Source organism: Lytechinus pictus, chromosome 17, assembly GCF_037042905.1.
Source record: "Lytechinus pictus isolate F3 Inbred chromosome 17, Lp3.0, whole genome shotgun sequence".
NCBI classification, from domain to species: domain Eukaryota; kingdom Metazoa; phylum Echinodermata; class Echinoidea; order Temnopleuroida; family Toxopneustidae; genus Lytechinus; species Lytechinus pictus.
The window spans coordinates 16,311,451-16,339,312 of NC_087261.1; the positions used below are offsets into that span (position 1 = coordinate 16,311,451).

At 36.1% G+C, this 27,862-nt stretch overlaps 2 protein-coding genes across 6 annotated transcripts in view; one reads left to right on the forward strand and one right to left on the reverse strand.

The window, feature by feature from the left end:
- Nucleotides 1–1,981: 1,981 nt before the first annotated feature.
- On the reverse strand, nucleotides 1,982–22,205 carry LOC129279986 (protein phosphatase 1 regulatory subunit 42-like). The gene is made up of 8 exons (XM_054916043.2): nucleotides 22,116–22,205; nucleotides 15,253–15,715; nucleotides 13,331–13,497; nucleotides 10,634–10,772; nucleotides 8,908–9,142; nucleotides 8,278–8,421; nucleotides 7,785–8,013; nucleotides 1,982–5,295 (listed from the first exon to the last, which is right to left on the reverse strand). The coding sequence occupies exons 2-8, from the start codon at nucleotides 15,382–15,384 to the stop codon at nucleotides 5,178–5,180; spliced, it is 1,164 nt and encodes a 387-aa protein (XP_054772018.2). The 5' UTR covers nucleotides 15,385–15,715; nucleotides 22,116–22,205; the 3' UTR covers nucleotides 1,982–5,177.
- Nucleotides 22,206–22,276: 71 nt separating this feature from the next.
- Nucleotides 22,277–27,862, forward strand: part of LOC129279987 (prolactin regulatory element-binding protein-like) — a 28,102-nt gene continuing 22,516 nt past the window's right edge. For 4 of the 5 annotated variants that reach the window (XR_010296183.1, XR_010296186.1, XR_010296185.1 and 1 more), the window contains exon 1: nucleotides 22,299–22,454. Coding sequence is in view for 1 of the 5 variants with exons in the window: in XM_054916044.2 (XP_054772019.2) it covers nucleotides 22,335–22,454 (120 nt within the window). In the remaining 4 variants the exon portion in view is untranslated. Of the gene's footprint in view, nucleotides 22,455–27,862 lie in introns of all 5 variants that reach the window. The other variant, XR_010296184.1, reaches the window with a different exon arrangement.

The following is a 27,862-nucleotide window of genomic DNA, read 5'->3' on the forward strand; positions in this document are numbered from 1 at the left end:
CGAAACTATACAATATCATAACTTTCTTATTTTACCTCCGATTTTAATGAAATTTTCAGTGTTATGCTTGGTGGATTTTTCTCTTTGTATTCATATCAACTTTTTGTTGGAGTGGACTTGTCCTTTAATAAGGTAATGAGGTTGGTTGGTATGGAGTCGGTTGTACGGGAGTAACTGGAACATCAAGAACACTGTTGACTCATAAATACGTACAGTTGTGCTCAAAAGTTAATAATTGTGAACCACACCACAAAATGAATTCCTTCATACTTGAGTGTTGAATGTAGACATCAACACTACAATGTTCGGTGAGCCTATAGAAACATGTACTATGTTATCCTGTGACTTCAAAATATCTAAAACATGGCAGAACTTGAACCCTTTAAATACTGGTAACTCTGCCTAAGTCGACCTTCCGTAAGTCAAATAAGTCGAAGTAATTATTTTTAGACCAGATTATTAAAACATGTGTTATATACCTCTTTTAAGTCGAATTTCTCCTAAGTCGAACAGATTTCTGTGATTCCAAACAGTGGCGGTTCCAGGATTTTCCAAGGGGCGGGGCACATTTTCCCCAAGCAAAATTTCACAAGAAAAAGAAAATGGTTTTCACTAAAAAAAATTTTTTGTCCCACATAAAATTTGACAAGCAAAAAAAAAAAGAAAGGAAAAAAAAAGGTCCTAACCTTTGTATGAACAACATATTCCAATTAAAAATATCTGCTGTAACTCTCAAAGGGGGGGGGGGGGGGAATGGACTGGAAATGCCCCTTTGAATCTGCCACTGATCCCAAAAAGATTCGACTTGGGGAGATTTACCTGTATGTTCATTTTCTGGTGAGGTTCACTGACTTTTGAGCACCACAGTACATGCCAACACATACTGTAATGTACAGCAAAGGCACTTCATAATATCAAAATCAAGTCCTTAACCAAGTCTATTGGAGGAAATAACAACAACATTTGGGCAGTTTCATAGGAATGTAGATTCACATAAAATTGCCACTTGGTCTACACCCACATGATCTAATCCTAGTCTGTCTACAACCAGGGGCCCATGCCAGAAAGATTTGCGATCAAACCCAACTCAAAAAATCTTGCGCAACTTGATTTTCAGCCAATGAAGCACCCGTATTCGGGACTTGCGCTTGATATTTTGACTTGCGTCTAAACGCAACTCTTTCTGCAACAGGCCCCAGATCATTTACTACCATATTTTTTTTGGTCTAATTGACATTTAGCCCTATTACTACTATGTCTATTTTCTTTTATCACTATAAGGCTATAATAATTTCATCTTATATCACTTGGTCCAACACCACTTAGATGAAGTAATTAGGAGCCATATATTCATTAGACAAAGTGCAAAAAATATGTAGAGTTAGTACTGTAAGTGGAAAATAGTCTATCTGGGTATTAGACTAAACAATGGGTTTTAGACCAAATGATGGTTGGACCAAATGATAATAAGACTAAATTGACAGTAGAGTAGCCATGATGGTGTTTAATAGACAATCTGAGAATTAGACCATATGCAAGTAGACCAAGTGGGTACAAACTGTTTGGAAAAGCGGAAAAAATGTTTCTTCGCCTTCCGGAATAAATGCCCCTTTTTGGATACAAGTTTGTACCTTGATTGTATCACTGGGTGATTTCTAGTCCGGTGTTGGCCTTGGTGTTGAAATTTTGATTGCTTCCCCTTGCTCCAAAACATACTCAGAGTTTGTAAAACTGATCCAGATCACATTATTGACATCTCAACAACTAGTGAGTGACTTTTCGGGACCATCTTCATTTTATGTTTGGTGTTATAATCATGTAAAAATTGACCTAACACCAACACCAAAAGGTCAACACTGAACTTGAAATCACCCAATGTCATTACTACAGGAGAGATGACACAGCCCCCTGTAAAGAGTGACTACATGTACTTGTTTTTTTAAATCTTTTCTAGATAAACCTTTTTGCTTTTTTTTTGGGGGGGGGGAGGGGGGTGCACTAATGTAAAATTAAAATTATCCAGGAAATTGAAAGAATTTTTCTGAGTTTCTGCATTGATGAAATCCCAAAACCACCACAGTCTAGGGTAGACCTTGCAGAAAGGATTGCATAAATCGGCACGTGAAAAAATAAGGCTGAACGAGTTGTGACCAATCACGAAAATGGATATGCATAGCTAAAATTCAAATCAATGTAAATCTACAACTCTTTTCAAAATGAATACTCTTGTTTGTGAGTAACTCCAAACTGCAAATGTCCACCATGATCAATTAGTGAAATAATCCCAAATAAAATCATCAAAATAAACCAATGACATCATTCTCATACATAATATAGTACTAATAATATATATAAATACTGATATCAAATTACTAACATGAGAAAAAAAGAATTAGTTGATTCTGCAGAAGTTAAACTTCCTTTTTACTAATCAACTAACTGTAATCACTGAAGCAAATTTCAAACCAAATTATGCAAAGCAATTTTTATTTTTCTTTATAAAAGTAAAAAGTAGAAGAGATTTCTGCGGTCCCGAGGGCTTCGACTATGGCTGGTTCACCTGTACATCTAATGAGGTACCGTTCTAGATCGGCCTAGATATACAATCGCTTGACGCTGGAAAGATAAGTCAATATGACAGACATAAAACTTTTATAAGGATTGGTTCAGCAGCTCCTCAAGTGATTATGCACAGAGCTTTGTATACCAACCACATGCACAGGTAACTCATACTACTTGTGACCTTGGAATGGTACCATATGAGACAATATTTGTTCAAATCACCATCACTTACATGTATGTCTGTATTCAATAAAATAACATCTGGCTACCATACTTTTACAAAATATGACATACAGATATGAAACAAAATGGTGTATTTATGTGTTTATATTATAATAATAATAGCTCGATTCATAAAGCGGTTTTTGCCTGGGGATGCAAAGGGCTGCTATTATTACCCCGGCTTTATCACTTCTATCACTGGCGCTCAGGGCATTCAAGGAATTAATCCTGCCAGGAACCCATTCTTGCTGAAGGAAAACACACCACGGCCAGGATTCGAACCCACATCAGACAAATTTATTAATTCTTCCAAGCAAACTTTCATAGACAACGCTCTTGCTATGAAAAATGGCAGGTAAACCAATGTCATAATGCATTGTTGTCTGTAAATCACAGACACTTTGGTCTTAAAAAGTAATTAAATTTGTGTTACTTGTTTTATGTATTATGTGTAACTATTTTCCTTCCGACTGACAAAGTAATGTCCCAAACTCCTCCATCACATAACCTGACATTTAAGCCAAGATGAATAATTTCTCAAAGCTTGGACAAGAAAACATAGGTGTGTATGTCAAATAACAGACAGAAATATAAACAGGTCACAAGGCACATGTGTATTATAAATTTTAAAAAATCTCAAAATTGAATAATTATGTACTATGACAAATAATTATTGTGCATCACAATTATACAAAGATAGTACAAATTCAAAATATTCAAAGTATCAAATAATTTACCCTCTTGTCATATTTACAATATGTTATTCTTCGGTAATTTGTAAACAGTTATTATAAATCATCTGATTCATATTAATATTAACATTAGAAAAATCACCATTGCAGCCAGCAAGGAAATAGATTGTAAATTGCAGTAGAACATTTAATGAGGAGAATACAACAATATGTACAGAATGAACAAATAAGAATACACTACGCTCTGCTGAATTTCTCAATTCATCATAAATACTGTAAATATTGCAAACAAACAAAATAATTATATCATAAATCAAATCAAAGATACATTATACTCTATTTACAAGAGGATCGTTTTGCAAGATTAGTCGTAAAAAACTGATCATTTTTACAGAAAATTATGGACGGAATAAGTACATGTAGGTGTAGTTCATAAAATTGAATGTACGCAACTACATATATAAACATAATAACATATCAACATAAGAGGGGATGTGAGTCAGTCAAGTAGAAATAAAGAACTGTACAATCAACATTCAAGATTTAACCAAAATTGAATAACAAGGTGGTTCTTGGACCACAAGTCTCGCCTGATTTTGCGAATATGCAATATGATCTTTTGACCCCTAGTATAACCTTTGACCTTATCATCCTCAAGGACACAAATGTGGTAATACCCACAGATCATTTGTACCAAGTATATTAAACACAACTTGATGCAGATATACAGAAATGAGAGCAAGTTGAACAAAAACTTGAAAAAAAAAGATGTGCATAACATCCTATCATTTGACCTTTGACCCCATGAAACTCAGGTTGAAATTTTAAATGTTGACGGTTCTCCTTTATTCTTTGACTGATTTGCATCAAACCACAACGAAAAAAATTATTTTAATATTCTGCTTTTAAAAATCCAAATTTTTATCGGGTGAACGTACACTTCCAATTGACTGGAAATAACAAGGCAATTCATTTTTTTTTCTTTCTGAGGGGGGGGGGATAGGGTAGGTGTACAGATATAGTAAAGATAATTGGTAAACTTGGAGGAATTATTGTGAGGTGTCAATTTTACTATTTGGTACAAATTGTCGATCAACAAGGACAAACAGCGATCAGTTACTCATTTACCTCACCTAGGTGAAGAGCAGAAAACGTAGAAAAATGCATTGCTAAGGGACATCACTGCCATAGGGGTATCTGAACCTGGACCTCATTATTCAAAGTCTGGGTACTTATCCTCGGACCTACAACATTATAGTGTTGAAGAAGGCCTACCAAATAACTTTAGTACTGTCTGAAGAACATATCTTATTGACAAATGCCAACTATGTTCACTGTTTATGTGGACAATATAATACTAGAACTTTAAAGCTCTCTTTATGAGATCAATGAGTCAAATAAGACAGAAAGGTTGTTACATTAAAGACAGTTGCTAATCAACAAGGTCATGCCTTGTTATTACAAGATCTTTTTCTACATTCGCAAGACTTCCTCAATAAAGATATCTTGTTCAATGTACAAGAATAGTCCACTTTACATCACAGGAAATTCAAGGATAAAGGCATCATTCACAAAATAGGTATGCCAATCCATCAATATTTACTGACATAAAAATATCCCCTCTTCTCACAATAGATTGATCCAACACCCATTGCTATTTCAGTATGCTGGGAGAGTCCATTTCAAGATAGTAGGGGTGTACTAGGTGATAGAAATGACATGTCCAGTGAGATTGAAGTCCAGTTCTCCATTAGGCAAGCCATTCATTGTAGGCTCATCGGGTAGGAAGACCGGAGCTTGCGGAGGGATCGGCATACTCCTAAAAGAGAAACATTTAGAAATATTAATACACCAATGTAAATATACCCCCAATTAGTTGAAGCAAGCGATAATTCAATATAAAAGTCTTTAAAATTAAGGTTAGTTGTTAATATATCATCAAGGAAAAAGATCTAGATATTGAAGTAAGATAAATGATTTTTAAAAACAGTGAAATCATAGCTTAAAAGCAAGCACACTGAATATCACCAACGCATATAAGCACAGGTAGGAGAGTGTATTATTATAGCTAAAAAAAAAAAGAGTCTAACTCAACAAGAATGACATGCTTATTTCATTCAACCAGGGGTCTGACAAAGAGTTACGATTGATCCAATCAATCGTAACTCTATGGAAATCCATCGGTGTCATAATTTTTTCTACAGGAAATTGCATAATGTCCTTTGTAAATAAAGGAGAACACACCAAATTGTCAAGAAATCAATGAAATTATGGATATACATTCATATCTAAGTTTCTTTTTCAAACAAACATGCATTTTATATGGTGACTTTGCTGGCTTTCCATAGTTGTGATTGATTGGATCAATTGCAACTCTTTGTAAGACTGGGCCCAGAATCATTTAGCATATAATTTTTATTTCATATATATAAATACATGGTTGGTTATTATATTGGCTTTGTTTTAACTCATTTTAAAGATTGTTACAACAGTTTAAAAGTAAGTGTTTGAAGACAAACAACTTTGGTATGATACATGAAACTCTGATATCACTCATGCACCTAATAACAGGAAAAAATTATCAAGGGGGGGGGGGCACAAAGACATGCACGATTTATTCATCCCTGTATTATTCATATATACATTTCTATTGCCCCTATGCTGATGAAAACCAACATCTAAATTTTTTGTGTGGATTCATTTTTGTTTTGCTTTGACAACTTAACAATTTATCAAGTGATGTCCTATGCAAATCCCAGCCATTTATCTGGGAAAACAATGAAGATACTACACCATGGGTGATTTCAAGTTTAGTGGTGGTGTTAGTGTTGGATGCAAAGTTCAGGTTCTCAACCCTCGCTTCAGCACCCAATGTGAATTTTATACAAAAATGATGCAAGTTACCACATTATTGACAGCTTAACACCTGGGGCCCGTAACACAAAACTTCGCAATTATCGTAGAATATTTTTCTACGATTGATTCCATTGACTACAATGTACAATCAATCGTGATAATCAAGCATACGATCAATCGCTAACCTTTGTGTTACGGGACCCTGGTGAGATTCAGCCCAGGACCAGCTTATTTTTTGAGTTTGGTGCTGTGCTGAGGTTAAAACTGACCTAACAATATTAAACACCAAATCACATTAGTGACTGCTAAACACCTCCTGAGATTCAAATAACGACCAGCTTTATTTGACGTTTGGTGCTGTCCTAATGTAATAACTGACCTAACACTTTAAAGGGGTACTCCAGGCTAAACATATTTATATTAAAATCCGATAACACATAAGAACGTTGAATTTTAAAGTTTAGCAACAATTATATGAATGTTGTCATGAATATTCAATAGGTGGACTGATGTCACATCCCCACTTCCCTTTTTCTTATGTTATTACATGAAATTATTTTTCATATATTTTTTTTCATACATACCTTAATAATATGTCTTCCTTACAATGAAATAAGTTGCAGCAATGAATATCTAATGTATTAAATCAGTTGTTCATCCAATTTTTTTTTAGTTATTGGAGGAAATAATTTGAATAAACCTGATTTCATATAATAAAATACAAAGAACAAGTGGGGATATGACATCATCAGTTTGCTCTTTGAATATTCATGAAGACATGCATAGAACTGTTTCCCCCGAACAATGCAAATCTTTAAAATGCCATAACTTTGTTATTCCGTGGCTGATTTTGATGAAATTTTCAGTGTGTTGTTTGTCTGATTTTTCTTAATCTGTTCAAATCATTATTATCAGCCTGGGGTACCACTATAAACACCAAACCACATCATTGAAAACAAATCAAGCAGTGAGAATTGTCCCAGGACCTGCTTCATTTTAGGTTTAGAACTGTGATGGTGTAAACCTGGCCTAACACTAACACCAAACCACATTATTGAATACTCGACACCTCCTGAAATTCATCCCAGGACTAGCTTCATTTCAAGTTTGGTGCTGTGCTAATGAAAAACCAACCTAACACTAACACCTAACCACATTTTTGAATACTCAAAACCTTCTGAGACTCATCCCAGGATTAGCTTCATTTCAAGTTTGGTGCTGTGCTAATGTAAAAACTGACCTACCGGTAAACCTAATACCAAACCACATTATTGACTGCTCAACACCTTGTGTTGACTAGTTTCATTTTAAGTTTGGTGCTGTGCTGATATGAAAATGAGTCCAACACCAAAAGCTCAACACCGAACTTGAAATCACTCCATGTCAGTGGGATGGCTATCTCATTAGGTACAGTGTTATGATAGTAGCAATGTATTGTATCTTCTGACATACCTAGCTGGCCGCTCTAAATCAGTCAAGCTTTTCCGACCGAGGGTGAGGTTATCTAGGGGGTTCGTTCTGGTGCCCTGAGGAGCCGAGGCAGGAATGTGAGACTTGGCTAGCACCGCATCAAACTTCTTCTTGCCCCCGACCATACCGGGCATCATGTAGACCTTGTTTGGGGCGGCTGCCCGATTCCAGCGGGAGCCATTGGGTGGCAAGACAGGGGGAAGCTCACGTTCTAAGAAATTAAAGAGAAAATTCAAATTGTGTGATTCATATTCGATGTAAATTCCTTTATAAATACAAAGACAATATATCAAATTCTCTCACTACATGCACATCCAAACTTTGCAGTGATAAAATTTTGCATTCATAAAATTAACATGTGCACTCGATCCATGTGAGCTGAATGTGTAAAATTCCTTGATACACCAAGCATTGGAAACAGTAGCTGGAGGCTCGAGCTAAAGCTGAGGTGAAGATGAAGTCAAATGGTACTCACGTGGTTGCATAATGTTTTCTTGACTACTCTCCATTATCCTGTTGGCTTCCTCTATCCGTTGCCGCTTCTTGGCGTCTTTTGCTTCCTTCCAGCTCAACAAGAAATTCTTCTCCGTTTCACTGACCTCTCTTCCATCCAAGACAGCTGCAAGGAAAGATGATCAAAGTACAGAAAAAAATATTACAATTGATGAGTGTTGGGGGGTGGTGATGTTTTTCCTATTTGCTATAAAGAAAGCATGAATGTTTGTAAGCAAGCAACCAAACGTCCTCCTGATGGACTTGGTAGTAAGGATAAATGCCTTATCAAAGGGAACTAAGCACACCAAGTGCAAATCAAACCAAGGTGGTCACCAGAATCTGAAACCCCCCTCTAGCTATCACAGTTTAAAGTATCTTGACTCCCATAATCCTATCAAAAGCAGTGGTCCCATATGTCTGCTTAATTCCTCAGCAAACAACAAACAAAAAGAACAATAATAAAATAAAATACAAAATTCCAATCCTTTATTGACAGAAATTAATTTTGATACACCATTAATCAGGAACTTCCATTTTAATGAATTTTAAAATTTTTCAAAGTGAACATCAACTGATTTTTAGTAAACATAGACTGGTTATCCCATCTCACCTATTTTGGTATTCATGACTATCACTCTGTCCCTGTACTTGGCCTTGTTGCAGATGGGGTTGCCTACCAGCTCCAGCCTCCATATCTTTGGCCAGGAGCTGATGAGAGCAGAGAGAGCCCTCATGTCCCGAAGCTTATTGTCTGAAGCAACAAACTGCATGATGCTACGTAGGATGCCGAGCTCTGAGATGTCCTCGAGATTGTTGCCACTGACGTTCAACACCTGAAGCCCCATCTGAGGAAGCATGATGATGACATGGTTAAAAAAAGTTGGTTTTGGAAACCGGTTGGTTGAACTTATGGTTCATGCAGATTTCATGCATAAATTACACTTAATTTACCGCGTATATATAAAAATCTCCAATACTGACGCACGCTTTTCTCAGTGCGCCAAATTGATGCCTGTGGCACCGTGGTTATCCATGCTATTTTATTCATGAGTCCATCGTTTTGAAATAATGAGTCCACTCTTCAAAACAGAGGACCCTCAAATAAAATAGCATGTGGCTTAACCATGGCAACAGGCGTCATTTGGCGCACTGAGAAAAAGGCTTGCAGCAGCATTGGACATTCGTTCAATATATGCTGTAAATTAAGCATAATTTAAACAGGAAATCTTACTTAACCACGGTTCAACCAATGGTTTCAAAACCACCGTAAAGTTTGTTAATTCGTCCATAAAGAACAGGTATTAATATACAGTGTAATATAAATAATACTATTGGGTATTTATATAGCACACTTTGTTAGGTGGACACGGCGCTCCTATATCACCCTGGCTATTAAGCTGGCTACAGATTCCGATGCTCACAGTTTTTTTAAGAAATAGCTTCCTACCAGTACCCATTTACCTCACCTGGGTTGAGTGAAGCAAATTATGGATTGACTTCATGGCTGAAAGAAATAACACCATGGATGGGATTTGAACCCACGACCCTTTGTTTCTACATGTAAGTCTGGAGACTAAACCACTGGGCCACCACGCTCCACAACGTGTAGTGCCATCTATCAAGAAAATAATTCTTTCTGAAGTGCTATTGCTGAAGGAAGACAAGGCTCAGATTTGTTTCCACATCCTTCTCTTTTAAAAGAAAATCATCAGAACCCCCATACAATCAAACCTATAAGTTATGGAGACCGGGGGGGGGGGGGGGGGGGGGGGGTGCTTCACAAAGTATGATTTAGAGTCAAACTTAAATGCCAAGGCTTGACCGCATTGGTCAGATCGTGGCGAGAGGACGTGCACTACTGTGTATCAATAAATAAGATTGTGCGTTTCGTATCATGTACGCGTCAGCATTTAAGTGCAAGTCATACTTAAATCTTTGTGAAACACCCCCTTGGGCCCCATTTCATAAAAAGTTGCTATGATAGCAAGTCTTGCTGGAATGTCGACTACCATTAAAACGGTGAAAATTCTGCTTTTTGATTGGCTCTTCCAATGACAGATGATATTCTAACAAGAGTTGCTATCATAGCAATTTTCTATGAAATGGATCCCAGGGGAACATTTCATGAAAGGACTTTCATCCGACAAATCTTGTTTATACGACAGTTACCATAGTAACAGTGCCTCTCGGCCAATCAAAATCTAGGAAAGATGTCAGGTCTGACAACTTGTCGGACAAAATTGTTGATGAGACGCTCCCCGTGTCACATTTGTGACTTCGCACCCTGTGTGCTTGGATCAAACAGGACCCGTTCCCCTTGAGGTAACATTTCTTACCGATAATGCAACTAGCGTCCTTGGCTCAAACAGCAGTCGTTCTCCCGTTGGTAACCTTTGATGCTCCATGTGAAGCTCTTTCAACTCCTGTAACTTCTCCAGACCCTCCAGGATAGCTATCTTATTGCCACCTACATATCTGATATTTCACGGGGTAAAAAATGTATTATGAATAATTATGAATATCAGTAAGAAACTGTTGCCATATCAAATTGACAAAAAAAGTATTTTTGACCCATGTACATGTACCTTATAGCCCACTCCTAATATCAGTTGCAGTTTTATAAAACAACTCTAAACTCCCCAAAAATTTATAACTCTACGTTTCTGTATATAATGTGTCACATAAAAAAAGCAACAGAGGTTCTTAGTACATGTAAGTTTTGCCAGCATAGGAAACTGATTTCTGATATCTTATTTCCATCATGATGGCCTTGTGGTCTAAAGCACCTGGTTAACACATGAAAGTCCAGGGTTCGATTCCCGGCAAAGGAATCTTGGTGAAGGCATATCTTACACTGCTCTTTTATCATGTACATGACATATATAAAAATGCTTTAAAGGTCAAGTCCACCCCAGAAAAAAGTTGATTTCAATAAATAGAGAAAAATCAAACATGAATAACACTGAAAACTTCATCAAAATCGGATGTAAAATAAGAAAGTTATGACATTTTACACTTTCGCTTATTTTTCACAAAACAGTTCTATGCTCAACTCAATGATATGCAAATGAGAGAGTCAATGATGTCACTCACTCACTATTTCTTTTGTTTTTTATTGTTTGAATTAAACAATATTTCAATTTTTACGAATTTGACAATTAGGACCCCTTTGCTTGAACCACAAAATGTTAAAATAATGGAATTCCACGTGTTCAGGGAGGAATGACATGACAAGCACATGACAATGACAATAAAATCAAAATATTTCATATAACAAAATACAAAAGAATTAGTGAGTGGGTGATGTCATCGGTCCCCTCATTTGCATTACGAACAGGATGTGCATATAACTGTTTTTAGAATTTAAGCGAAACTTAAAAATATTATAACTTTCTTATTTTTCATCCGATTTTGATGAAATTTTCAGTGTTATGCTTGTTTGATTTTTCACTTTCTATTCAAATCAGCTTTCTGTTGGGGTGGACTTGTCCTTTAAGCATTATTTGTATCAATGTGTGTTCATGCTTAAAAATACATATTTTTTATTAAGAAAATAAAAAGGTTTTCTTCTTATTTCAATGTACCTAATATGATACTGTACTCAAAGCAAAGTTTATGCATCAATAAGCAAGAAAAGTGTGAAATTTTGATGTCAAAACCAAGTTGCACAGAAAAATTGGTCATGTTATTTAATCAAGATAAAATGACCTTTTGTACAAAAGGGATGGCTCATCAGCAGTTCTTTTGTGTTCTTTGCTTAATTTGTTTCTTTCATTGAATCTGTATGAGAATGAATGCAGATTACTCAAATGCATAATTAATGATTCGCTTAAAAATTGGCAATACAAGCATGGCATTCCAACCAGGTGTGAAAAATATGAGATCTCTTTCCGGTACATATGCTCCTGCAGTAATCAATCCAGTTTTAATATCTCAGAGGGATGATGTGCAGATTTTCATCAGAGCAATTGTCGCCATAGCAAATGTCATGGAACCCTTTTTCTGATTCAAGCTTTAAAGGACAAGTCCACCCCAACAAAAAGTTGATTTTAATAATAAGAGAAAAATCCATCAAGCATAACACTGAAAATTTCATCAAAATCGGATGTAAAATAAGAAAGTTATAACATTTTAAAGTTTCGCTTAATTTCACAAAACAGTTATATGCACATCCTGGTCGGTATGCAAATGAGGAGACTGATGACGTCATCCGCTCACTATTTCTTTTATATTTTATTATATGAAATATGAAATATTCTAATTTTCTCCTCATTGTCTAGTACAACAATTAATTCCTCCCTGAACATGTGGAATTAGCATTGTTTAAAACTATATGGTTCAGTCAAGTTGGTCCTTATTGTCAAATATGTAAAAAATGAAATATTGTATAATTCAAACAATAAAAACAAAAGAAATAGTGAGTGATGGACATCATCGACTGACTCACCTAGTTGTGCAAATCACTGTTTTGTGAAAAATAAGCGAAACTTTTAATAAAATGTCATAACTTTCTTATTTTACATCCGATTTTGATGAAATTTTCAGCACTATGCTAGTTTGATTTTTCACTATTTATTTGAGTCAGCATATTCCTGGGGGTGGACTTGACCTTTAATAAAATAGCTTTCAGTTTAAGAGATTTCATGATTTCACACAATTAAATTTATGTTAATGCACCCGATCTCGATCTGCCATTTGTGAGATGTTGTTATTAAAGCAGGCTACACCATGCATTTAACTACTTTCGGATGTATCTATACAGACCCCGTTCTCTTTGTCGTCCTAAAACTAGTTTAACAAGTAATGAGATCACTTGAAGCTGAAGCGGTCTTGGAAGCGATCTTCCAAACCACTTTGAAAAACCACCTCGCGATACCACTTTCGGGTGATCAGATGAGAATGCTCGCAAAGCGATTTTCCACACTGATTTCCTAAACCAGTTTTCAGTAAACTAGTCTTAGAATGTATACTGAGAACAGGGTCTTATCATCAATCAAAAGTCACTGGTTCAATAATCTCTTGAGATTACTCACAATTTCGACAGTTTGTGTAAGGGAGTGAGATTTTCCAATCTTGTGATCTGGTTGTTCTGTAGATAGAGATGGGTAAGATTACCGGCAAAGCCAAGATTCTTGATGACTGAGATGTTGTTGTCATAGAGATAGAGGACGGAGAGGCTCCGACATTGGGATAGATCATCCTGTATGGAGAAAAAAAAAAAACCAATCAAACTCAAGGTTTCCATGGCAACTACAGTACAGTACAGTGCATCCCACAAAAAACGAAACTATAGATGACTTATCATGTCTTAATCGCAAATACAATAGACAATGACCTATCATTGTAAAGCTTAAGGTCTCCTTTTTCATTTGAAATAACTTAGAGTATTCCTCATTCGTACATGAGTGAGCACTTGGCGGGCAGTATCTGAGTTTAAAAAAGAAAATCACATTTTTGAATAGTTCAATATCTGCTCTTTAATTTGATACCTCAATTACAGAAAATGGTCAAGAAATAACAATGTTCTGATTATTTGAAATACGGCTTGAATTCCAATAATTTCATAAAGTGAAGAGGTTTTACAGGATAGCTCTTAGACTTTAATACTCGACACTCCGTTTTGTTGACGATCAGGCATGCAGAAAGTCTTTTGTTAACTGTGCGATAGCTTCGGTGGGAAACCGGTGAAAACACATGTTTCATGAAATTACGGAAATGCAAGCATTGTTTTGAAGAAACATAACTTGTCATTTCTTGACCATTTTCTGCGATTTAACTATCAAATTAAAGAGCAGATATTGAACTTTTTAGGCATGTGATTTTCTTTTTGAAATTTTGATACCCCCACCAAATGACTTTTTGCTATCCTTTCTTCAAATTGTTTTTATGCGTGGATGAAAAATCTTGTATGTTATACCAGCTGAAAGAGGACATTCTATAAAGATTTACAATGATAGGTCATTTGTTTATTGTATTTGTGATTAAGTTATGATAAATCATCGCTAAACCTCGGTTTTGTTTTTTGTGGGACGCACTGTATAATGGCAAAGTAACCATAAAATTGTGTTCAGCTAGAGCTATAAAACAAGGCACTGTTGTGAAACAGGGTGTACATGTAAATAAAGAAATACATAAAAAAAGTATGTACAAAACTGTATATATATTCAGTCATGGGTTCCCTATACATGTATGTAGTAATGCTGTTTTCCCGATTTCTTCTTCATACATTTCTCACTATAAAGATTGTCTTTTCTCTTTTTAAATATTGTTTTTCTCACAAAAGAAAAGAAATCATTCAATCGTTCTAGATCCCCTCTACTGTAACTGAAGGGTTAATGTACATGTATATTTGCTCAGGACTTGTTTCTGGTTTAGCTTTCAAATGGCTAGAAAAGGACCAGCCTTTCTTATTTACAATAGATGCCTTCATCCACAGTGAAGTGTTTATTTTTAGGAGCTATTGTTCCAAAACATGTCACACAACTCACTATCCATTTACATAGGCTCATGATTTTATAGCTTAAAACCATGACAAATATTTGACAGCTCTAGGTGAACTAAGAAATCCAGTAGACAGTGCATAGTGGTCAGTTGAGCAGCCAATTTAGAGGTTTCATTTTGAGACCTTTTTCTAATAAAACCAAGTCTGTAAAATATCAAATTTCAAACATAAAAAGCATCAAAATGGCTCTCTGAGTTGAAAATAAATGGAGCAATATGGAAATTAAACTTTCCTAAGACTGTTAATATCAATCTATCTTTCACCCAATCCTAAAATTGGTAACAATCATAATTGGCATATCACAGTTCATTGGAAATGGATCAATTACATACAGTTTTCTTGCATCGAGAGTCAGAAATGAGTATGTCAAAACAGAAACTTCTACCCCCCCACCTCATCCCCCAAAGCATTTAAAAAAAATCTTAATTGGCTGACAAGTTATGATGTACTTACAATCTCATCAATGTTCTTCTCGGAGAAATAAAGATGGGTGAGTTTCTTGAGGTACGTTGACAACCCCTCGTCTTTCTTCTTCCGCGCATTCGCGGACGAGCGTGCGATAAGGTCTATCGTTAGTTTCACCATTTTGGCAAGATCGTCCGCAAGTATCTACCTGCTCCAGTAGTTGAGGAGGATTCTGCAAATTAAATCCTCTTTCTGATGTTCTCAAATCAAAACTTTGTTATCTGGATGACCACATTCCGGTGAACCCTCTGTAATGCTGGAGATGATTCCCTTTAAAGTGGCTTAATATTGTAATATCAATCGTTCCAGATCTTGCCATGCTCATTCATAATAGGTTTAGTCGAAGACTGCAATGTCTGATAGACATGACTCCAGATAAATTCTCTTGAAGAAAACAGATTTCCTGGTCACTATCATGACAGGTCAACTACAAAGTTCTGTTTATGCATATCTGAAATAATTAAAAAAAAGAGGACAATTGTAATAAAATATCATTCTGAGGGTGCATGTATGGGTGGTTACCACTTTGTAATCAATTTGACCACATTTAATACATTGATTCGCAATATGATACAATTATCATTAATTATAAAACTCAGGTAGGGGGAGGAGAGACATTCAAAAGGGAAGATGAAGTATTTTCCTTCAGAAAAATTTGAACATTTAATAAATTCCCTTGATAACTCACAAAAATAATTGATTATAATACAATTCCAATTTTAATCATTATCACGAGGAAAACAAGAAAAAAATAAACAACTGATTGATATTCATCCTACACTTTCAGAAGAAAGTACCTCACAAAGATTTGTGATAAAAGGGCAATGCATGTGTACATCTGTTGATTATGGGTCCTTTGGTTCAGGAGAAAAACTACACATTTTAATATTCTGGGCCTACTTTTCACAACCCACTGCTTACATAGAGGTGTTGTGGCTCAGTGGATAAGTCTTTGAACTCTGAACCACAAGGTCCGGGGTTCAAATCCCACCGCAGCACTAGCGTCCTTTGGCAAGGCTTCTATCTACATTTGTCACTCTCGACCCAGGTGTAGTAAATGGGTACCCGTTAGGAAGGAATTCCTTGAATGCTCGATGTGCCCGATCAGGGTAGCCGTGCTAAAGCCGAGGTAATACAGTAGTACGTATGCAGCGCTTAGAAACATATATATATGTTGCATATTATTAAAGGTCAAGTCCATCCCAGAAAAATGTTGATTTTAATAGAGAAAAATCAAACCAGCATAACACTGAAAATTTCATCAAAATCTAATGTAAAATAAGAAAGTTATGGCAGTTTAAAGTTACGCTTATTTTTCTTAAAAAAGTGATATATGCACAACTCAGTGTCATGCGAATGAGTCAGTCGATGATGTCCATCACTCACTATTTCTTTTGTTTTTTATTGTTTGAATTATGGTCGCATGTCATAAGGTGGTCCAATTTCGCGAACAGGGTAAAAATGGTCAAAAAAATTATTTTTTTATATGTCATAGCTATTACCATTCTCTAAATAATGAAAAAGTTTTAAGTCTCCAATACCTTTATTTTTCCTTAAAATGACTAATTAACAGCTAATTATTACATAGACGTCGATGTAAATGTGAATTTTGAAATGCGTTTTTCTCAAATTGGACCTGCTGCACATAAAATGGTGTCAAAAGTTAATGCAACATTGGATCACCCTAGTATTTTGCATTTATAATCTTGAAACATCAATAATTAAATCTGTACCAAAAATCGAATAATTTTCTATTATTGTATGCATATTTATTATACTAATTAATTAACAGTATTTAATGTAACATTTTTGCCCCAAAAATACCTGTCACTGTATTTATATGCTTGGCAAAATGACAACATCATGGGTAGAAATGTTTGTTGCAATGATACACAACATTTGTACTAAAAATTAAGATTACAAATTAGATAATTAACCAAATTTCTCCGGTTTACTAATTGATTAGGTTGCAGATCAGAGCTGACATACACATGTATTTCATTGCTGCATATTTTCAAAATTGTCAAATTTTTATGACATTTAGTTGTTCCCTGCTTTAAAACACCCAGAAATATGAGGATAACAGTCATATTATATGTTGTTAATTAGGTTTAATTAATATTCTATCATTCACCTCATCCACCGGCTCCGCCACCCCTGTTACTTCAAACTTAATGTGCTATAGTTTTTGTTCCTGATATTGTATTGATCCAATTCATAGTAATATATTTAGCCTATAATTCTAGCTTCAAAATGAGATCTTACTCATTAAATTTGGTCAAGATGCTGTGATGTAGCAACAATTTATCCACGGCACCGTGTGGAAAATTGTTCACACGCCACCCTTTTTGCATACCCAACCTATGAAATGCGACAATACTTCATTTTTTACAAATTTGACAATAAGGACCAAATTGTCCAAACCATATAGTATAACAATGCTATTTCCACATGTTCAGGGAGGAAATACCAGTTGTTTCACATGACAATGAGGAGAAAATTAGAATATTTCATATTTCATACAATACAAAAGAAATAGTGAGTGGATGACGTCATCAGTCTCCTCATTTACATACCGTCCGGATGTGCATATATAACTGTTTTGTAAAATTAATTGAAACTTTAAAATGTCATAACTTTCTTATTTTACATCTGATTTTGATGAAATTTTCAGTGTTATGCTTGATGGATTTTTCTCTTTTTATTCAAATTAATTTTTTGTTGGGATGGACTTGTCCTTTTAACATTGCAGTTAATGGGGATTTCCCAGGGCTCTTTTGATTATTTTGGGGGAAACGTCGCCCCGAGCCCCCATGTAATATTTCTGGTTCACATTCAATGTGAACAAATTATGTTCTCGTGATACTTCACAAAAGATAATTTTGATTCCCATCATCAGAGTATGAAGGAAAACGGAACAATAGAATTTTAAAAAATATATAGGCCTATACATGTATATAAAAATCATGTTCCACTGAAACCTCACAAGGTTTGAAAAAATAAAACATTCCGTCTCCACTAGACACACTACATGTACATTTCAAAATGAGACATTCAATTCAACCCAAGTACAACTACTGTACATGTATGTCTAGGCCAAACATTCAGTCTCATTCCTTTCTTCAATGAATCTCTCATGAAATTTCTTGGAGACAGAATAATGGGAAGGACTTCCCAGATTTTCCCCTTCAAAACATTGATTTTAATAATGAAAATCAATATACCCTTCTAGCAATTCAGATTGCAACACTAGTCTTCAATGAATTGTGGTTTCTGCAACAAGATTGCTCATTACTTCAGGACTTTCATATAATTTAGTTTGCGAAAGAGAGGTAGAGAGAGAGAGAAAGAGAAATAGAGTATGGAATGCTGATTTTTTCATTCAAATCAAAGCCCATCTAATTTTGGTTCAGGGGCCAATAATGCAAATCATCCTTGAGTAGTGAACAAACAATTAACATCTCCCAGCATGCATTCCGATCTTACAGTTTATGGTAATTGATTTCTTTTTCAACCATTTGAATTTGACATAGGAATTGTTTGGTAGCTAGCTCTAGGATATATTTTTATTATGAAATGGTAATTTAAGCACTACATGTACCTTATAATACAAATTCAGTGACTGGATATTATAAAGAAACATACAGATACATCATACATGTATGAATTTAAATCTTGCCAACAGGCCTCTACAATTTTTTTTTGGCTTGCCCGATAGAAAAAATTGCTTGCCAAATTTTTTTTAGAATTTTTTTTATTATGACGGCACTTCTCTTATTTTTAAAGGTCATACCAAATAACAACAATTGAGAATCATGTACAGTATAAAAGAACACTGTCACACATTTAAAAGTTTATTTTCAGCAACCTAGGCCTGAGTCATTACGTTTATTTTGATTTTTTTTAGCTATTTAGAAATGGGCGTTTTTAAGTTAAAAAAAAAACTTCACCAAAAGTTGCTAAAATTTCATATTTTGCATCTTTAAATCCACGAAAGGGTTATCTGTTTGCCATTTTTCCTTGGAATTGTTTTGATTTAGTTGGAAACTATAAAGAAAGCCGGTGAAAAATATTCAGCTCTTTATTTATTCTGAAAAATATTGTTTTATGTGAAAAAAAAGTAAAAAAGAAATCATTAAAAGTGGAGTGGCTAAAATTTCACATTTTGCATCTTTAAATCCATGAAATGGTCATTTATTTTCCATATTTCCTTGATCTTTTTTACAAATTAGTTGGAAACTATCAAGAAAATTAAGAATATTCACCTCTATCATTGTCTTTTCTTCATCATTTTATGTTACACTCGTTCAATATTTTTTTATTGTAGTCCCGCATGCAGACTTTCATGGGTTTTTTTCCATGGTGTTGCAACAACAGAAAACGATCGTTGATCGTTTTACACTTGGTCAACACCATGAAAGTCTACATGTGGGACCACAATAATTTAAAAACATTTACCGAGTGTAACATCATCATACATCAGAGTCAAGAAAGAGCTGAATATTCTTCATTTTTTCGGTTGTTTCCAACTAAATCAAAACAATTTCAAGGTAATATGGAAAATAGATGGCCATTTCATGGATTTTTGCAAAATGCGAAATTTTAGCCACTTTTAGTGGGTTTTTTTTTTGGGGGGGGTTTTCATCGGCAAATTGTGCAAGATAGTAGCGCATGCGCAGTCATTGCACACATAGAACGTAAGATGCGATGGCACGGTTTTCTGAATGAGGTACCTGGCGATAAATTATTGGCCCGGGGGGGCCACTTCCATTCACGAGTGGATACCATGCGCGACCATGGGGTCTCGAAAAGCACCCTAAACACGTAATTTCCATATTCTGAAAATGCACCCCTTAACAAGTATTGGCGCGTGAAACCCTACCCTTAACAAGTATTGGAAACAAAACGATACTCTTGGCAAATATTCCCTGAAATGAACCCCTAAACAAGTACAGGAATGTTTTATTGTTATGGGTCCATCGGTCGTCGGCTTTACCTTATTTGGTTTAGTACGACCCCACTTTCTACACCTCGCGCAAATCGGACTCTAAACACGAAGTGTTGGGGCAAAATGGACATCCTTTATAAAAACATTTTAATTTTGTTTTATCATTCCCGCAAATTCGACCCTAAACACGTAATTTTCCTAGCGAAATAGACACCCTTTTTTCATTATTTTTGTGTTTTTGACACCCTTATCACGTTACGTACGTAACGTGCCCTATCGTGAAAAGGACATCCTTTTTACGTGTTTTTTTGGTCGCGCATGGTATCCACTCGTCAATGTAAGTGGCCCCCCCGGGATTATTGGTAATTGGCGCTGATTTTACATCAGTTTCCACTTTTTTTCTTTATTGGTTTGACATAATATGAGAGATAGTTGTGATTACCCAAAACTGGGGCAAAAGATGAAATTTAGAGGGTCTACTGATATTTTATTATTTTATTTCCCAATCAACCACTTGCCTGATCGGGCAATTGACTTTAAGAAATGCTTGCCAGTACGTCATTTTCACTTGCCCCGGGCAAGCGGGTTTGTCACGTCCTGATCTTGCGCCATCTCTTGGTAATGTGCTGTTTCAGCACTACTTGACATAAAACAGATATTAGAAACCTACTAAGATCATGAAAACTTCAGCCCATTTCATTCTTGAGGTTTGTAATACATGTATACAAACTAGCCCAAAATATGCAGATATTTTATTTCAATTAGGCACTTGATCAAATTTTGATGTTAAAATCAGTATAAACTCAAATTCCTCCTCCTGTTTTTTCTTCCTCTCCTTCTCCTACCCCCTTTTCTTCTAGACTCCTTCTACTTCTTCTCCCTTCTCTACTTCTCTTTTTTCTTCTACTTCACCTTCTCCTCCATCTACTATCTTTTCTCCGCCTCCTTCTTTTTCCTCCTTCTACAACTTCTTCCTCCTCTTCTTCTCCTTCTACTCCCTTTTCTTCCTCTTCTCCTTCCCCTCCTTCTTCAACTTCCTCATCTTCTTTCTTCCTCTCCTTCTCCCTCCTCCTTCTTCTACTCCCTTTTCTCTTCTTCTCCTCCTCGTCTCTTTTCTTCCTCTCTTTCAATTTTTCCTCCTTCTTCCTCTCCTTCTTCTACACTCTTTTCTTCTAAGTTCTAGACTACTTCTCCCTTTTCTTCTTCTCTTTTTTCTTCTTCTTCACCTCCTCCTCCATCTATTTTTTCTCCTCCTTCTTTTTTCTCTCCCCTCCTTCCTTTCCTCCTACAACTCAAGTAACTTCTTCCTCCTCTTCTTTTTTCTTCTTCATCTTCCTCTCCTTCTACTCCCTTTTCTTCGTCTTCTCCTTCCTCTTATTCTCCCCCTCCTTCTTCTTCCTCTCCTTCATCTTCTTCTACTCCCTTTTCTTCTCCTCCTCGTCTCTTTTCTTCCTCTCTTTCATTTTTCCTCCTCTTTCTTCTTCTCCTACTAGTACGTGTACTAGCTTTTTAATTCTTCCTTTTTCTTCTTCTTCCTCCTCTTCTCCTTTCTCCATCTAATTCTTCTTCATTACTGTACACTGCGCATACAGACCTCGCAATTTTTGGATTAGTACGTGCAAGTGCCCGGCCGCCCGCTGGGGTCAGATATTCTAATCACTCTCCCCGCCCGGCCCGGGCCCGCCCCCCGGGCTCGGACTGGAGGACTGCGACTCAGTCCGAGGAGTCAGTTGCGGCTGCTGAGCCTGAGCTGCGCAACTAAAAACACACCCATTCAGCTTTAATCTAGAATAAAAATGTTGTCTTTATGGTAATAGAAAGCAAGGCAATCATGAAATACGAAGGCACAATAAAGGATCAACAGATTAAAATGACAAAACAACGATAATAAGGGTCTACTTACACCCCGGTTTGGCCGGTTTACTCCTCCATTCCTCGGCCGTCGCGTCTAAAATAACCATGGCAAATATTTTTCGCTGGCCGGCGTTATAAGTTAGCAAGGCCTAGGCCAGCCTAGGCCTATTGGCGACGCGCGACGGGCGGCTGGAGCTAGCTAGCTAGCTGGCTCGGCGCGAGATGTACTGTAGGAGCAGCGAATTCAATTACTGCTTTCGTGGACAAGATGGCAACTTGCATAGGAGAGACCGATTTTCCTCCATATGTCATAAAATGCGTGGATGACACACATTTTCTCGTTGCAGGAGGTGGCGGAGAATCAAAAACTGGCGTGCCGAATGCTCTGGTAATTGAAGCTTTAATGATGTTATATGGAACCAACTTAAAACTAAATTAATTGTGTGAGAATTTTTCTGTGATAGTCCCACTAACCCATTAATTTGTTTGTCAATGTCAGGAATGAAAGTGAATGCCGAAAATCGAACCCCCTCGGCCTCGCGATCGCGCCTAACTAGCCTTCAAGTTGAGGACTCCATGTCTGATATTTTATAATATTTTGGGCCTTATCGTGATCCAAGTCCCCGTTGACTCGGATCCACGGACAATTTTTCACAACGTAAAACATGTCCTACCTGTCTCTACCAACCTCGTAGTTGTGTGTTATACTTGGGTAACTTGTCTCTTTTCAGTCTCCACTTTATTGGCGTAATAAATCAGAATTTGCATCATTCTCTATTGCTTTAGTTCGTAAACTATTACTTTTTATATAAATAAATCAAGATTATATTCATCTTTTTATGTTTCTTGCAATATCAAATTTGCTTTATTTCGTCTACGTTTTTACTAAATAAATCAATAAGCCCTAACTTTATATCCTCTTCAGTCTCAATTGCTTTATTTCGTTGATTCCTTATTTACTAAATAAATCAGAATTGCATCTACTTCTTTTCAATCTCTATTGCTTTATTCCGTAAACTAGTACTTTTCATATAATTTATAAATAAATCAGGATTATATTCATCTTTATGTTTCTCACAATATAAAATTTGCTTTATTTCGTCTACGTTTTTACTAAATAAATCAATAGGCCCTAGATCCCTCTTCAGTCTCCATTGCTTTATTTCGTTGATTCCTAATTTACTAAATAAATCAGGATTGCATCTACTTCTTTTTCAGTCCTTATAGCTTTATTTCGTCGTACTTTTTATGCTAAATAAATCTCTTTTCATATATATGTTTCTTATGATTTTGCTTTATTTCGTCTATCACGTTTTTACTAAATAAATCAAATTGCATCTCCCTCTTAACAGTCTCCATTGCTTTATTTCGTTAGGTAAAAAGAATGTCTGCATAATTACTCCTCGTGATCCAAGTCCCCCCTCTAAAATAAAAAGGCAATTAACCCCGTTGATATTCATCTACCCCTCATTTCCCTCCTCTTCAAAACCACTCTGCCACTTTTAGACAGTTTCCTAGAGATGATAAATGAATATTTTCGATAATAAGAATCATTAAAATCAATGAAAATCACATTAAAAACACTATTTAACTGTCTTATTACTCCTCGTGATCCGAGTCCCCTTCCCGTGTTAAGACTGTCCAATTTCTCATAGAAGGGGACTTGGATCATGAGGAGTACTATTACTCGTGATCCAAGTCCCCTCTCCTAAAAATACAAAACGGCAATTAACCCGTTGATATTCATCTACCCCTCATTTCCCTCCTCTTCAAAACCACTCTGCCACTTTTAGACAGTTTCCTAGAGATGATAAATGAATATTTTCGATAATAAGAATCATTAAAATCAATGAAAATCACATTAAAAACACTATTTAACTGTCTTATTACTCCTCGTGATCCGAGTCCCCTTCCCGTGTTAAGACTGTCCAATTTCTCATAGGAGGGGACTTGGATAACGAGGAGTACTATTACTCGTGATCCAAGTCCCCTCTCCTAAAAATACAAAACGGCAATTAACCCGTTGATATTCATCTACCCCTCATTTCCCTCCTCTTCAAAACCACTCTGCCACTTTTAGACAGTTTCCTAGAGATGATTAATGAATATTTTCGATAATAAGAATCATTAAAATCAATGAAAATCACATTAAAAACACTATTTAACTGTCTAATTACTCCTCGTGATCCGAGTCCCCTTCCCGTGTTAAGACTGTCCAAATTCTCATAGGAGGGGACTTGGATAACGAGGAGTACTATTACTCGTGATCCAAGTCCCCTCTCCTAAAATATGACAAAACGGCAATTAACCCGTTGATATTCATCTACCCCTCATTTCCCTCCTCTTCAAAACCACTCTGCCACTTTTAGACAGTTTCCTAGAGATGATAAATGAATATTTTTGATAATAAGAATCATTAAAATCAATGAAAATCACATTAAAAACACTATTTAACTGTCTTATTACTCCTCGTGATCCGAGTCCCCTTCCCGTGTTAAGACTGTCCAATTTCTCATAGGAGGGGACTTGGATAACGAGGAGTACTATTACTCGTGATCCAAGTCCCCTCTCCTAAAAATACAAAACGGCAATTAACCCGTTGATATTCATCTACCCCTCATTTCCCTCCTCTTCAAAACCACTCTGCCACTTTTAGACAGTTTCCTAGAGATGATTAATGAATATTTTCGATAATAAGAATCATTAAAATCAATGAAAATCACATTAAAAACACTATTTAACTGTCTAATTACTCCTCGTGATCCGAGTCCCCTTCCCGTGTTAAGACTGTCCAATTTCTCATAGGAGGGGACTTGGATAACGAGGAGTACTATTACTCGTTATCCGAGTCCCCTCCTATGGGAAATTGGCAGTCTCAACACGGGAAGGGGACTCGGATCACGAGGAGTAATTAGACAGTTAAATAGTGTTTTTAATGTGATTAATTTTGTTTTATTTAGTGTTTTTGATCATTGTTTCATCAACTTGGAAGAATATACAGCCACAGGAGAGAAAAGAAAAAGACTATTATTGTCGTTTGAAAAAGTGTCCGAGTCATTTGTTATTGTGTCAATGGGAAAACGTGTGGTGGAAGGAAGTCCCCGTTCAGTGAGAAGCTTCGCACCGTTTCGCACCGCGAACAATAGATTTCTTTTGAAAATCTTCCAACCGTGGATTCCATTGAAAGTTTGCTGATATTTGAGGTGTGTCTCAAGTTTGTCCCCAGTGACTTGGATGACGATAAGGCCATATTTTGACATATACTTCTTTAGACATGAAGCCTTGAACCACCGGCTATATATCATGTAGGCCTAGTATAAGAGACTAACCAAAATAAAAATTAAACTGGATTTCCCTAGGCCTAGGAAATCCATCTTTTAATTTAAGATAAAAATCATGTAAATGGTGGTGATTTTCTTTATTTTTACACCTTCCGACCACTCACACGTATTGCGAGGTTAGTATTAGTATACGAACCGCGTTTGGCAGTGGATGTCTAACTAGTGGGTCGCACGTGCTGGGATCTCACTTCTTGGGTCCACAACACACGACTTCTAATCTATGGCTTGATTTTTCTGTGCGCGGCGGCATGTAATGAACCCTTGGGTGCTTCCGACCTACGCCTAATGTGTAGGAAGGTTTAAAAAATTGGTTAATAAAAGTGTTAAAAATTGAAAGTTTAATACCAGACCGATCTCGTGTAGATCCGTTCGTCAACAAAGCAAATACAAAAAATAGGTCTGACCCCACCCATATATGGCTACATCTCTGCCGCCGACTACAGAATAATTGAAGGCACGGCGCATTCAACAAATAACGTTATTTTCCGAAAAATGAATACGAGGACTTACAGAATGAAGTTCTCCTACGAAACTTACCAAACGATGTGAAGTCAATTCCTCATAATCTGATGAATATCCCTCAAAATGCGTCATTTAAGCGTTGATTTTTCTTCTCGTTGACAAAATACGAAAGTCACCTTTCTAGCTCTCAAATTTTTCGTCTAATGAGCGAAAGAGGGCGCGCGATTTATCTTCATATCAAAGACACTACAAGGGAAAGACTAGAAACAAAAATTATCTTACACGTAAATCGATGCAAAGCGTTACGCAAAGTCGGCAAAGTGTTCAATCTTTTTACTGTAAAGACTTTGGTGGAACGTTAATCAACAAACGAACGGTAGCACTTGCGGGGCTTTGTTCAAGGAACATAGAATTTTCTATATTTTTTGTTTAATTTGTCATCGTTTTTAATATTTTCCAAAAAGTATTATCGTCAGCAAAAATAATAAAAAAGTATGTTTTTTAAGTTATTGCAATTATTGGGGTCTATATTTTATCAAACAATTATTGGAATTGCGCATACAATGAATCATGAATCTAGTTTTAAAAAAAACCACCACAATTAAGGTTGTGAACTGTATTAGCGCCACCAACGACCTCCTTTTTATTTCCTTGGAAGAGACGTGCGAAGCCACTTTCCAGGCGGAGGTAAGCGATTTTGCTCTTTTTTGTGTCCTTTTAAATTAAAAAAATATGTTAAAAATTGAAAATGGAACGCTTTATACCATAAAAAGCCCTGGTGAGTAGTGGAATGGGTTTCGGCTAACATCATTCACGTTATGAAGCGATGTTAATGACAACTCTAAAATCCACTACAAAAACACGATGGTTGTGCGAGGTTCGTATAGAATATACAAACCTCGCAATAGTGTGAGTGGTCTGACCCATGAACCGCTTAGTGGTGACGTACATCCGATTAGCGATGTTAGTTGTTATGAAATGAAGTTTGGAAGAAAAATTTATTGATAAAAATTATTATTTAACAAATACTAAAATTTAATACGTGATAATAAATAATTATTATAATAAGAAATGAGAAAAATATGAAAAGACGGGGGAAACTTGCTCGATGTTTACGCCGCCATCTTGTTTCTTAGTGTTCTTCGCTGACGTAGCATCTGTAAAGTTGGTGAAGAACAATAAGAAGGAAGATTTTTTAATGAATTCTTCATCATCATCAGCCGTTAAACTTAAAGTACAGTCCACCAGGTTGGTGTATCTTGTTTAAAAATGAAATCAATATCGTAGAAATGTCGGAAATTAAGTTGTATCCCATTTACATGATTTAGGGCTAGATCTTTTAGAAGAAAAGTAGAAATTAAGAAGTTAATTTTTCTGCGGTACACGCACATGAATGGGATGCAATTCCTGGCCCTGTGGAGAGTAAGCATTCGTTATTGAAGAGTGTACAGCATCCACTGGAATCATCCTGGCGAGAAGCGCCCTAAAAGAGGATTCAAAGTCGGGCTGCTAGTGCTATAGGACACTCCAAACACAGACTTTGTGCAGATGCCAACGGCAAACATCCCAATCTGCACAGTCTAAAGCAAAAAGCTAGTCTCATGTAACCAGGGGCCGTATTCTGAAAATTGTCTTAAGAGAAATATTCTTGTATCTTTAGAGTTACAATAAAATCCGTATTCCGAAAATTCTTGTTTCTTTTCTTGTAAATTTTCTTGTAACTTTCGCTGAGCGCGTATGATATCAAAGCTAGAATTATGCGTTATGTTAAAAACGGCGCATAAATATCCCTTTGCGCAAGATAAGATAATAGATAAAAGGTATTCTGAAAATTCTCTTTGCGTTCTGTTAACTTCCTTGCAAAATACAAGAAAATTTACAAGAGGTAGGAGGATATTGTAACTTATTGTTTCATACGATATTTGTCCGTCTGGGCGTCTGCAATAATTATTTTTTGCTGCATCCCGCAAGAACATGTTTTAGAAAAGGAGAC

Coding starts and splice junctions, on each gene's coding strand:
- LOC129279986 (XM_054916043.2), bottom strand. CDS start 15,384: ATGGTGAAACTAACGATAGACCTTATCGCACGCTCGTCCGCGAATGCG. Junction 10,773..13,330: donor TTACACAAACTGTCGAAATT/GTGAGTAATCTC, acceptor GTGAAATATCAG/ATATGTAGGTGGCAATAAGA. Junction 9,143..10,633: donor GGACGCTAGTTGCATTATCG/GTAAGAAATGTT, acceptor ATGCTTCCTCAG/ATGGGGCTTCAGGTGTTGAA.